This window comes from Magnolia sinica, chromosome 17, assembly GCF_029962835.1.
Source record: "Magnolia sinica isolate HGM2019 chromosome 17, MsV1, whole genome shotgun sequence".
In the NCBI taxonomy this organism is placed as follows: Eukaryota; Viridiplantae; Streptophyta; class Magnoliopsida; order Magnoliales; family Magnoliaceae; genus Magnolia; species Magnolia sinica.
In genome coordinates this window covers 39,096,930-39,110,707 of record NC_080589.1, presented here as the reverse complement: position 1 = coordinate 39,110,707, position 13,778 = coordinate 39,096,930, and the positions used below count along the sequence as shown (strand labels likewise).

Sequence of the window (13,778 nt, the reverse complement as noted above, 5' to 3'; positions counted from 1 at the left end):
TGATTTCTTAATCACATAGTTGAAGAAGTTGAGAGTCCATTTGAGAAGGATGAGCTTTGGTAGGGATTAGGCTTTCATTAAAGTCGTCTACATAGGGTAGGGATACTAGATGAGTTTTTCTGTGCCAGAAGGCATTTGGTACTTCTAAACAGAGAGTTTCAAGTGTTTTTTTGGAATGTCTCCAAATGTTTTTGAAAGTTTGGTTGTTGGAGCTGTTTTTGGATTTGGAGGTGTGAAATTTCATTCCGTAGGAAGTTGATTTGAGTTTCTTTATAAGAAACACAATTAATAACTTCAGAGATTAAACCAGTTTGAGGTGGTTTAATAAATTCGAAGAATAAATTCACAGAATTAATTTTGGTTTGGATGCCTTTACTTGTGGGTAGTAAAGGGTTGGATTTTGAGGATAAAAGGAGTGCCAAGAATGGCATCATGTTGCAGATTTTTGACAATTATGAAAGAGAGCGGAATGCATTCTCCATTTTTACAAACATGAACATTTGGCAATTTATATTCGATGTGAGATTCTTGACTATTAGCAGTGTAAATTGTGCTATTGGTTTTTTCACAGAGATGAGTAGGAATTAATCCTTCTCGAAGATTGGAGTATACCATTTTTGGAACTGATATGTAGTAAGAGAATTGACGAGATTAGGAGCAAGATATGCAGCTATTTGATTGTCAATTTGTCCAACCATATCTGGGTTAGCAAGTTGCAAGAGTTCACGTCCCTTTTGAGCGTAGCAACTTCTCTTTTAAGGAGATTTACTTCCTTATAGGGATCTTGCAAGGTAGCCTGAATTGCAGACTTGGAGTTAAGACGTTGATAGACATCTTGCATAGAAGTGATTGCAACAGGTTTTTGGGAAGAAAAAGGTTTTTCTTTTTCTTTAAGATTTTCTGTTGGAAGATCTTGATGTAAAGCATGCTCAAGAGCTTTGGTTAGATATTTGCACTTTTCTTCGGGATCTTGAACTTGATTTATGAGTTCAAGAATTAATTGATCTTTGGTAGAAATGACCATGACATTAGGTTTGGAAGAGGAGGAAGAATGATTAGAGTCTTCGTTAGAAGAAAAGATACATTTGCATTTTTGATTATCTTTGGGAGACTGTTGATTAGAGGAAGATTGTTGCTCGACAGCAATTTCTCTAACGCGTCTTTTAGGGTTAGATTTGAAACATCGATTGACATAATGACCTGGAAGGCCACATTTATAACATTTGGTAGTAGAAGAAGAAGCGCTTTTCTTAGCTTGCTTATAGCGAGCTTTTGGCTAGGAGAATGTTTTTTGGAAAGTATGTCGGGGTCTTCTTTTCATAAAATTTGGAGGAGAAGCAGTAGCTTTGGGATGCTTTCTTTTGGAGGGAGAAATGATTGGATCATATCCAAATTGATAGCAGAAATTTCCTAATTCTTTTCTACCATTGTATTGTTCACGTTTGAGATGTTTTTGGAGTTTCATTTCGGTACAAATACTTAAACCGACTTGGCAAATTACTTGGATTAATTCACCAAAAGTATAGCGGTTGTAATTTAAAATACCGAAATTTTAATCTTTTAATTTAGCTTTGACCTTTTTAACAAAACGGGGAGGAATATATATATATATCTATATATATATATATATATATATATATATATATAAAGTGTCTTTTTTTTTTAATTTTTTAATTTTTTTACAAATTGTTTAAGTACTAATATCTTGTTCGTTGTTTGTCTGTTTTCGGTAATCTTAGTCTCGTTGGAAAGATAATCAGATAAGCTTCCTAACAAGACTAGAATCACTTTAATCGGACTTTGTTTGACCTGCTAAAAGTACGACGGTTTAGTATATGAAATCAGTTGTCTGCAATATGATCTATTGTCTATTTTCGATGATCTTAGGCTCATTGGAATTGTTGCCTAATAAGCTTTTCAATGGTATTGAAATCACTTCAATCACATCCCGTTTGATTAGTCTAAAGTGCGGCCAGAGTTTTTACGGCTTTGGCCGTTCGGTAATGTGTGGTTTTGGTAAACAGGCTAGATCTTCCTCATCATAACTTGGATAGGAGGAAAGTTAAGTTCGTTAGGAAGATCATTTGACCACCTTTCCAATGAACCATAAATCATCTTGATCGGTCAAAATTTGCTCTCAATAATACTATGACTACTTTGTGTACGAGAACAACCGTACTTTCCTCAAATCTTGAAGATACGATCTCTCACGCCTCAACAAAACATTATTTGGGAAGACTTGGTACAGAGAGCAATCCTTGGGTAGAGAGTTCATTTTATCATTTTTCGTACATTAGTTGCTACGTACAGAGAGTTTTCGAGGTTCTGGAGTTGGGATGCATGACCGTGATCGAATTGTTACTGGATTTGGCGCTGCCGATCAAGTCCATTGGTTGTCTCCGGGACGTGCCGAGTATGCCCAGTTCTACTCGTTTGGATTTTCAATGATTTCTAAGTCAGTAGGAGATAATTTATTGTAGTCAAGCTGAAGCTCAAATAGTGGCTTATCCTCATTTTAGGTGGGGTGTCTACAATTATCCCCTTATCTCTGTGTCTGTGATGGAGGTTCTTAGAAAAATGTTAGAGAGGGGAAGAATTAGGTTTGGTGGAAGGTTTTGGGGTGGACAGATCAAATTTTTAGATATCGCTTCTTTAAGATGCAGATGACACGCTTTTGTTTTGTAAGGTAGATGACTTCAAAAGTGCAAAATCTTCGGTCGATTATAGTCAATTTTGAGGCCTTGTCTGGTTTGAAGGTTAACATTAGCAAAAGGGAGATTCTTAGAGTTGGGCTTTCTAAAGTAGAAGTTCAAAACTTTGTGTCTATATTTGGTTGTAAGGAGGGATCTTTCCCAATTACATATCTTGGGCTTCCGTTATGCATTGGAAAGCCTGCTATACATATGTGGGATATAGTCATTGAACGATGCGAGAGGAAGATGTCCAAATAGAAATCGAGTTTCCTATCTAGAGGTGGGAGGTTGACTTTGATTCAAGTGTCTATGTCCAACCTTCTAGTTTATTTCATGTCACTCTTCAACTGCTCGAAGTTTGTGTTAAATGTTTTGGAAAAGCTGAGGGATTTTCTGTGGAAAGGATCAGAAGAGAATCACAATTTCCATTTGTCGAAATGGGAAGAGGTTTGTAAACTGCAGGATCAAAGAGGATCAAGTTTGAGGAAGCTAGAGGAGATGAACCTAGCATTGTTAGGGAAATGGGTTTGGAGGTTTGGAGTCGAGGGGGAAGCTAGATGGAGGGTTTTGATGGGAAAGAAATATGGGCTAGATGACACTGGATGGTGGACTAAAGATTCTTCGTAGTATCAAGCCTCTTATCTGTGAAAGTCATGAAAGAGATTGAACTGTTTGGAATTTTGGCTTCATGACCAGATCCGAGAGGTATATTGCATATATATATATATATATATATATATATATATATATATATACATACTTAGGATATTGTAGGTTACAAAAGATTTGAATTTACAAACAAAGAGGGAAATAACAACATAATAACAACCCTAACAAACATTTGATTTGAAATTTAAAATACAAAAGAGAGACTGTAGATCAGGTTTGTTAAGGTTGTTGGAGAAGATCAAGGGATTTGATTGTCTTTACAAGTGATCTCAGTCAAAGTTATGGATGTTTTTTGTTTAACATCCCCCCCGCAAGCTGGAGGGGGGGAGACACACCTGCAACTTGTCTCTAAGAAGACAAAACCGAGTTGAACTTAACCCCTTAGTGAACACATCAGCAAGTTGGTCTTGTGTGGAAAGGAATTGAAGGGAAATGTCCTTGTTAGCAACCTTCTCCTGAATGAAATGAAAATCCACCTCAATGTGCTTAGTTCTGGCGTGAAAAACAGGATTGGAAGCCAAGGCTAAAGCACCAATGTTATCACACCAGAGAATAGGAGGAGCAGCAAGTGGAATGCAAAGAACCTGCCGGAGCATCCGTATCCAATACAACTCAACAGTGGCAAAGGCAAGAGCTCGGTACTCAGCTTCGGTACTGGACCGAGCCACCATTGGTTGTTTCTTAGTTGACCAAGACACCAAGCATGAGCCAAGGAAAATACCATAGCCTGTAGTCGATCGACGATCATCAGGATTCCCTACCTAGTCAGAATCACAAAAGGCCTGAAGAGACAGAGGACCTTTTGTGTACCATAAGCCATGATGAATAGTCCCCTTAAGATATCTTAATACTCTTTTGGCTGCAGACCAATGGGAGGAAGTGGGACAGTGCATAAATTGGCAGAGTTGGTTGACAGAGAATGAGATGTTTGGACGGGTGAGGGTGCAGTATTGCAATGCCCCAACCATTTGCCTATATTCTGTCACTTGATCAGCAGTAAGTGGCTCACCACTAGTAAGGGACAGCCGAAGTCCTAATGAACATGGTGAGGGAAAAGGTTTAGCTCCTGCCATTTTAGTGCGATGGAGAAGATCATTAATATATTTAGTCTGCCTCAAGTGTAAACCAGAAGAGTCCTTGTGAGCTTGAATGCCAAGAAAGAAATGCAAGTCACCAAGGTTCTTCATCTTAAACTGAAGCTGGAGCTGACTGATGAGGGAAGAAATCATGGCTTGATGTGTCCCGGTCACTAAGATGTCATCAACATAAATGAGAAAGAACAAATGAACATCATCGTTGTGATAAACAAACAAAGAGGAATCCACAGTGGATGAGGTAAAACCAAACTCCAAGAGTGACTGGGACAACTTCATAAACCAAGCCCAAGGAGCCGGTTTCAGGCCATAAAGTGATTTCTTAAGTCTGCAGACATAATTAGGAAATTCTGAGTTAACAAAACCTCTAGGCTGCTCCATATATACTTCCTCCTATAACACTCCATGTAAGATAGCATTAGAAACATCCACCTGAGTGATAGTCCAGTCAAATTGAATGGCAAGAGTAAGAACAATCCGAATAGTTGCAGGCTTGATGATTGGACTAAAAGTCTCAGTATAGTCTATGCCACTTTCTTGTTGATAGCCAATAGTTACCAGCCTTGTCTTAAATCGATCAACCTCACTTGTTGAGGTTTGTTTCACCTTGTAAACCCACTTGTTATCAATAACAGTATGGTCAACAAGTCTAGGACAGAGAACCCAGGTTTTATTGGCCATCAAAGCATCATACTCCTCTTGCATGGCATGACACCAAGCCGAATCAAGAGATGCTTGTTTGTAAGAATTAGGTTCAAGAGGTGCCATAGTACTGGTTAGAGCAATAGGTGGGTGTTTAGTGGAGTGGAAGGAGGTGAAATTAGGGAATTCACGGGTTTTGAGGGTGCCTGTTTGGGATCTAGTGGTCACAGGATGCAATTTTGGAGGTTGAGTGTTTATAGGAGGCGAGGAAGGTATGCTAGGTGCAGGGTTAGCTGAAATAGACAAAGGAATAGATTGAGATGGAGGGTCAGAATTGGATATATTGGTAGGAGGAGAATCTGATTTGGTAGAGGAAGGTGTTTCAGTGACTGTAGGAGAAGGATTAGGATGAGAAAAAATAGGAGGAGAATGAGATTAATCAAAATTTGAAATAAAAGGAATGGGAGGAGATGTACCTACCGAGGAAGACATGCTGTTAGAGGTAGAGATGGACTGCACTTCTTCAGCTGCAGCAAACTTAGATTCATTAAACACAACATGCCAAGACAGATATATCCTGTGAGAAGAAGGATCAAGACACTTGTACCCTTTTTGATTGGAGCCGTAACCTAGGAAAATACACCTCTTAGTTCTAAACATCAGTTTGTTAGAGGAGTAAGGCCGTAGGAGAGGATAACATGCATAGCCAAGAGATCGCAAGGCTGAATAATCGGGATCTGTACCAAACAGCTTAGAATAAGGAGTTTGATTTTCAAGAATAGCTGTAGGTAGTCGATTAATGAGAAAAATGGCTGTAAGAAAAGCATTAACCCAATAAGTAGTAGATAAGTGAGATTGAGCCAACAAAGATAACCCCATTTCTGTGAGGTGTCTATGCTTTCTCTCGGCCACTCCATTCTGTTGAGGTGTGTGTGGACTGGTGACTCGACGATGGATCCCATTGTTTTGAAGGAACAATTGAAAGTGTTTGGACATGTATTCCCCACCTCCATCAGTTTGAAGTTGCTTAATTTTGCAGGACAATTGATTCTCAATTAGGAGTTTAAATTTACCAAAGCAAACATACACATCTGATTTGTTATGAATATGATAAAGCTAAGAATAACGAGAAAAATCATCAATAAATATAACATAATAACGACAACCACCAAGAGATTTGGTGGAACAAGACCACACATCAGAATGAATAAGCTCAAGAGGAGAGCTAGAAGTTCGCATAGAATTAGAGAAAGGAAGTTAGAATTAGAGAAAGGAAGTTGTTTACTTTCGCCAAATTTGCAAGGTTCACAAACATCAGAATTATTTAAAGAACCAACAAAAGGAAGAGAGTGTTTGTTCAACAAAAACGATACAACTGAATTGGAAGCATGCCCTAATCTAGAATGCCAAACTGAAACAGGTGCTTCAACTCCTACAATGGCTGCCATAGCAAGCGGCTTATTGAGATCTAAATTCTGCAACTTGAGAGGATAGAGTCCACCACTACTCCTACCTTCCAGCTATGTCCGCCTCGTGTGATTGTCCTTAACAAAATAGTGAGTTCCAGTGAGTATAAAGAAGCAATGGTTATCTAGACAGAATTGATTGATGGAAAGTAAATTTGCACAAGCCTGAGGACAATGAAGAACACGATCTAGTTTAAGTTTGGAAGTAGGAGTGTGAAAAATGGTAGAACCAGTGTTATGGATACTCAGACCTTGTCCATTACCAACAACAACATTCTCTTGACTAGTGTAAGGTTAATGGAGTGTCATCTGCTCAAGATTGGCCATGATGTGCTGATTAGCTCCACTGTCAACAAACCAGCTCTCTTCACCTTCTTGTGGGGCATTAGAGTGTGCAACCATTGCAACCAGTTGAGCTGGAGGATGTCAGCCTTGGCAAGCATAGTCCACGTGGTGGAAGCAGTCAAGAGCTCTATGATTAGACTTGCCACAGTTCTGACAGGGTGATCTGGGGGTGCTGAATGGCTGCTGATGTTGTTGATTGGGTTTTGGAAACTGATAAGGCTGTTGGTTGGACTGTTTAGGAGGAGTTGGAGAGTGGTAAGGTGTTTGCAATGAGGGCTGGTTTGATTTTCCAGGATATTTGGGCCTGCGGTTAAATGTTTGAGTGAAGCTTTGGTACTGGGAATTTTCGTTGAAGCGTGGAGGAAAGTTGTTCTGCTGGGAATTTTGCCGATGAGGTTTTCGGGCAAAGAAGACAAAGTTATTGGTGTCAGGTGAAATGGTTTTCAGTTGGTGCTCTAGTAAGAGTTCATTGGATAGTAGTTCAGCTTGAAAATCTTCAAAAGAGATAGTTCCATCTCGGGAAGCAATAAAAAGAGATGTGATAAAAGGAAGCAAAGAAGGATTCAAACCAGAGACAATATAATTAATCAGATCATCATCATCAATGTGTTTCCTGACTGCACCAAGTTTTGCCATAATCTCCTTTGCATTATCTAGATAGGTGGAGCAGTTTCTAGAGCCTTGAGATAGGGACTGAAGTCTTCTCTTCAGATGGCCTATCTGAGATTTGGACTGAGAGGTAAACTTGTTGGATAAAGTAGTCCAAGCAGCCTTTGCAGAAGTGATGCCATAAACTGAGGGTGCCACCTTATGAGAAAGAGTGGCATTAATCCAACCAAGAACAAATTGATCCTTTTTGTGCCATAAAAGAAAAGTTGAATTGAGATTAGAGGTCTGTCTTCCCTGATCATCTAAGAGGAACTTATCTGGGCACAGTTCTGAACCATCCACGATGCCCATCAAATCATTACTTTTGAGTACAGGAACAATTTATGATAACCACATGAGATAATTCTCCCCATCAAGCTTAGCCGAAACAAGTTGACTAAGGTTAGGAGCAACAAAAGCAACAACATGAGAGTTTGAAGAAGAGGAAGCCTTGAGGATAGGATATGAGAAAATATATGGATGAGACGTGAGTCAAGGGCTCTGATACCATGACAGAGATTGAACTGTTTGGAATTCTGGCTTCATGACAAGATCCGAGAGGTATATTGCATATATGTACACTTAGGATATTATAGGTTACAAGAGATTTGAATTTACAAACAAAGAGGGAAATAACAACGTAATAACAACCCTGACAAACATTTGATTTGAAATTTAAAATACAAAAGAGAGACTGTAGATCAGGTTTGTTAAAGTTGTTGGAGAAGATCAAGGGATTTGACTGTCTTTATTAGTGATCTCAGTCAAAGTTACGGATGTTTTCTGTTTAACAAGTCAGTGGCGTCCTTAAAACAAAAGGTTTGGGAAAGGTTTGGTTTCGAGCTGGATAATGGGGAAAACATCAGGTTTTGGGGGGATAAATGGTTAGGTGATATTTGTTTGGGGGATTCTTTTCTTAGATTAGCTGGCTGAGTATCGGATGCAAATTTGAAGGTTAGCTCTTGCTTTTCTTGGAGGGGTGCCAAAGTTATTTGGACTCCCCTATGTAGAAGTAATTTGGATGATGAAGAATTTCAAGAATTTTCTTTGCTTTTGCAAGTTTTGAGCAAGGCTTCTCTGGTGGCATTGAGTATGAATTCTTTAAGATGGTTAAAGGATAAATCAGACAAATTTTAAATCAAATCGCTGTATCGGACCCTAAGTGGGGAGGAGGAAAATGCGTTGCTAGCTCCCACAACTTATGTATAGCAATATGGAGCTCCATTGAAGGTCACGGTTTTTGGGTGGTTGGTTGGGAGAAACAAGGTGTTAGCAATCGATAATCTATGCAAGAGAAATATAGTTCTCCCGAATGCTTTCTTTTTATGTTTGCAAGATGCGAAATCTGTGGATCACTTGTTTCTTCATTGTTCCTTTGCTAGGGAGGTGTGGGATCATCTCTTTTAGTGTTCCGGAGTTCTATGGGTGCTTCCTGGTTCTATAGATGTTTTCCTTCTTTCTTGGCATAGAGGGGGGTTCAGGGAAGCTTGAGAAGACGATTTGGAGGCTAAGTGGTCTAGTGGTTCTGTGGGCAATATGGTTAGAAAGAAATGGTCGAGTGTTAAGAACAAGAGCAAGAGAGCAATATACCTTTCTAGGAGGGCTAAATCTTTTGTTAAAGAATGGGTTTTGGCTAGGGCTGTACATCAAGCCGAGTTGAGTCGAAGTGGGCCAAGCTTGGCTTGACTCATCTATGATCTCCTCAACCTTGAGCTCGGCCTCGAGCTTACCATTGGAGCTTAACTTGTTTGCCAAACCGTTCAAGTCGAGCTAGTGGATCGAGTCGAGGCGAGCTTATCTCGAGTTGAGTTGAGCCTGCTCTCAAGCCGACCCAACCCAACACCCAATTTGCACCCGACTCAACCCAGCAACCCGACCCAACCCAGCCACCCGACCCAACTGACCCAACCCGCACTCGACCCAACTCCCAAATCAAATATTCAATTAATAATATATATAAAATATTAGATAGAGCCATAGAGGTACCTTGTTGTTGGTGTTGAGAGAGAGAGAGAGAGAGAGAGAGAGGGAGAGAGAGAGGAGCTCAGGTGCGGTGGGTTGGGTAAGGAAGAAAAAAGGTAAGAAAGGTACGGACGGGTAGGTTAGGGTTTAAGTTTTAACTTTATATAATAAAATAATAATAATAATAATTTAAATTATATATATATATATATATATTTGAGTTAAGTTGAGCCGAGTTCGAGTCAAGATCCACTATGATCAAACTCGGCTCGTTTTCAAAACGAGATGGGTCATATGAAGCTTGGCTTGCTTCGAGTCATCGTTCAAGCCGAGCGAGCTTTTTGAGTTAGGTTGGCTCATGTACAGCCCTAGTTTTGGCAATCAATAATGCTTTTCTTTTCCTGGTGGGCTGGTAGTTATGGCTTTTTTAGTTTTTTTTTTTTCCTATTCATTTGTATATTTTTGGCTTCGGCCTTTTAATGAAATTATCAGCTTAAAAAAAAAAAAGAGATTTGCTTTAGGGTACATTTAGGTGCTACTGCTATTAGCAATGGCTGCTATTAGCAATGGATGGGATGTGCTTGATGTAAATCACCTGTTGGATAAGAATGGATCAAGACGAATATTGTACCTTTTTAGATTTGGGACAGAGAGAGGAAAATGGAAAACCATCTAATGCAGTTTCCATTCTCGAGCTGCCACAAATGCACAGCAGATTTGTTCTGTTGAAAAAGTTACAATTTGGGGAACATCGAGACAGGCACTTAGTTTATTAGCCAACTTCACTCATCACTCATGTATGGATTCTGCTGTATAATCAGGGATCTTCTTATGAACTTTTATTGCTCTTGAGTGAATATTCTATGTTTTGCAGGTTTGGCAATGTGTTGAAAGGGGAAGTCGAGGTGTGCCAACAAATTGCACAGCAAACTGGTGTTCTTGTGGATCCTGTCTACACCTTGGCTGCTTGGGAGCATGCAGCTCTCCTCTGCCAAAGGGAAGCCAAAGGGGATGCTGAAGTGGTGATGCTTCATACAGGTGGCACACTTGGTATGTTTGGACTGGCTCAAAGGTACAAGTCTTACTTCAAATCCTTGCAACAATGAGGCAGTGCCACACTGACATTAGCAGCACAATATAATCCCATTAAAACCATTTTGAGTAAGATTCTGTCAGCAAGCATTTTATTGCCATCCATGATGGTGCTGATTGGGTTCGTGCATTAGAAGATATGTATATTATTTGAATTAAAGGTTGTTCAACATAGAAATTAGACAGTTCCCATCGTCATGTAGTTGGCAACATGATGCTGTTCATTGATCAACTGTCAACAAATCAGAGAATCTAGCTGGATGAAATTTGATAAAAAATGCATCAGGTGATTTCTTCCTTTTTATTTATTCTTTTCAGAAAGTCAACTGCAATAAAAAGTGATTTTCATAACTTGTCAATTTTAAGGTGATTATCACCTCCCAAATCCACCCATTGCAATTCACAAATTAGTTGGTATAAATATTTCTTGATTTGTAAGTTAGCTTAATTTACTAAGCTCCAAGCAGTTAACAGTCCATTAGCTTAGTGGTACTCTGCAACCATAAATTTTGGGTTCGACTTTCCACCTTGCTTTATCAAAGAATACAGAAAAACAAACCCGCTTGCTGATTCATCTGATGGTGCATCATATTCTTGTATAAGAAGCATCTTCATGGAGTGAGTCATCATCCAACTGATGTGGTTTGGGCCCATGTGAATGGCATCGAGTCTAGACTATTTGAAAATTCTTTTACTTGAAACCTTTAAGCATTCAAATTACGTATCACTTGTTGATCTTTGCAACCAATTGCTGATATCTGCAGTAAACTTGTCAACTGCAGATTCACCACTCATTAATGTAAGCATTGAAATGAGAGTTTTGCTGATGAGAATTACATTAATCAATTATAATTGATGATCTTGGCTCATTCTGTCAACTTATGTTTCCTTGTCTGTCTGCCACTTGGAGTACTGACATATTGCTTCAATTTATTGAAAAGCATATGTGGTCTTTTGTATGTGGGGTTAAACTAGGAAATTCTTCTTTGATGTGGTCATTGTGGGACAAGCAACGAGATATTGTCATTATATGGAGACTCTCCTCTCTCGGGATTGTGGTTGATTGGGAGTCAATGGAATAACATTTTTTTTTTCACAATCATGTATGTTGCTTGGATGAGGTATTTTGGAAGGCCAAGTTGGATGTGGTTGCCAGAGCATTGGTGCTCAAGCTATTTAGTTTTATTTTGGAAGGCCAAGTTGGATGTGGTTGCCAGGGCATTGGTGTTCAAGCCATTTTCTTTTTGTCCCAGAGGTTTATATTTTATCCTTGTTGGTTTGCTTTTATTTTATTTTTAGTTTCTTCAGGGTGTCGATTCCTTATCTTCCTCTTTTGCTCCTGATAGAGGTTGCATGACCTTTCAAAGAAAAGGAAATGGGAAGACAGAGAATGAGCTGTTGTCATTTTACTGAGTTAAATATGTGAGGATTTCATCATGCTGTGTTGTTTCTAAACTAGCATGATTTGGTTTGCTCACACAAGGTTTGGACCACGAATTGATTCCATTACTTGATATTGGGAAGTGGTAGGTTTCACAATTGGGATCTTCGTAGATTTGCTAGTTGAAGTCAAAGAGAAACAATGTGCATCTAGGAGTATTATGAGTACCTGGCTCTGTCGATTTGAAGTGGGTTCTCTCTATATAGTGATTGGCTGACCAAGATCCAAGGGCATAATAATTGCTTACACCAAAAAGTTCAGTGCATGTGATTTTACAAAATCATTTCCCTCGTCACTGTGTTTTTTTAATTGTTTTTTATGTTTACCACCAGTTCCTTGCATCCAGCTGTCATATGATTTTGATGTAAAAAGAAGTGAAAAAAAGAAACAAAAAATCAAGTTGGTTGAACTAGCTTCTTGTTATTTTGGAGATAATATGCATTTGGATAATCCACGTGGAGTGGATAATCAGTTATTTTCATGTTAGAGTTTGTTTAGCTCTATCTTTCCTTCGAATCTCAGTCATAATATCCTCCAAATCTACAAATCATCACATTCCAAAATCTCCAAATCATGAAATCCAAAAAAGAAAGAAAGAAAAAAAAAATTAAAAAAAAAATCAAGTTTTGCAATTTGACTTTAACATTTCAACCTGAAATTTGTATTTCAAATTTAAAATTAAATATTCAAGTTAATTTCAAATTATGAAATTGATATTTCAAATTTCTTGAATTTCTGTTTCAATTTTAAATATCAGATTCCAAATTTCAAAATTTGAAGTTGAATATTGGACGTAGATATTTCAAGCTAGCTCTTAGATCTTATACTTCGCCATTTTTTTTAATCCTCACTTTTATTTTTCTCCTGTTCCTCACTGCACCATCAAAGGTTCCCATTAGGCATCTTCTCATTGCATCACACGACCTTGTCAGAGTCAACTTCCTTTTCAACATTGCTGACATGTTTCCAACACAGGTGACATCATTGATCGGCCTTCCTGTGACCACTTCCTAACACTGTCTACTGCCAGACTCTCCTTGACATTATCACTGCACATTCCGTAAAACTATCCAAGCGTGTATCTGTTGCCTGTCAGCTTTACACATGCTTCTGAGTGTCACAAGTTAGTTTGTTACTCAAAACATATTGTTGCAAAGACATTGACTTCCTTTTGTCTTGGTGATTTGATTTCATTTGATGGAAAAAAAGGATGATACTTCCTTTTCTGTAGTTGTCAAATATGAAAGCATTACAAACTTCTGTTTATTTTGACTTTATCTAATAAAAAAGTAGATTATCCACACTATTTATGGTCCATTATCATTTCTAGGGCCCCTTTCCAATTCCCTCAACCACTGGCTCCCAATTTATGCTCCATTTGCTGATTATTATTATAGCCATTACTCCTGGATACATCCTCTAGATCGAAAGTTGGATCATCCTCTAGATCAGAAGTTGGATTCTTTGGGTACTAGGCCTGTTTAAAGAACATTATTGGATATAATAATAATAATAATAATAATAATAATAATAATCATGATGATGGTGGTGGTCATAATATATTGCATTGCATTATATTGCATCTTCACTCGGCAAGTAGTATCAAAATCAAGATAAGAGGACAATCCTACAATGTAAAGTTTTTTGTTTTTGGGATTTGTTTCTTCAATCTTCCCTCGAATACACATTTTGAGGATACCCTGATATGAGGGTAGTCTAAGAAACA

General features: G+C 38.5%; 1 protein-coding gene across 6 annotated transcripts in view; it reads left to right on the top strand.

The window, feature by feature from the left end:
- Positions 1–13,778, top strand: part of LOC131230204 (D-cysteine desulfhydrase 2, mitochondrial) — a 54,038-nt gene that overhangs the window by 31,456 nt on the left and 8,804 nt on the right. For 4 of the 6 annotated variants that reach the window (XM_058226015.1, XM_058226017.1, XM_058226019.1 and 1 more), the window contains one exon: positions 10,394–10,970. In XM_058226015.1, coding sequence (XP_058081998.1) covers positions 10,394–10,625 — 232 coding nt within the window. In that variant the 3' untranslated portion in view covers positions 10,626–10,970. Of the gene's footprint in view, positions 1–10,393; positions 10,971–13,778 lie in introns of those variants that run through there. The other 2 variants (XR_009163902.1, XM_058226018.1) reach the window with 2 other exon arrangements.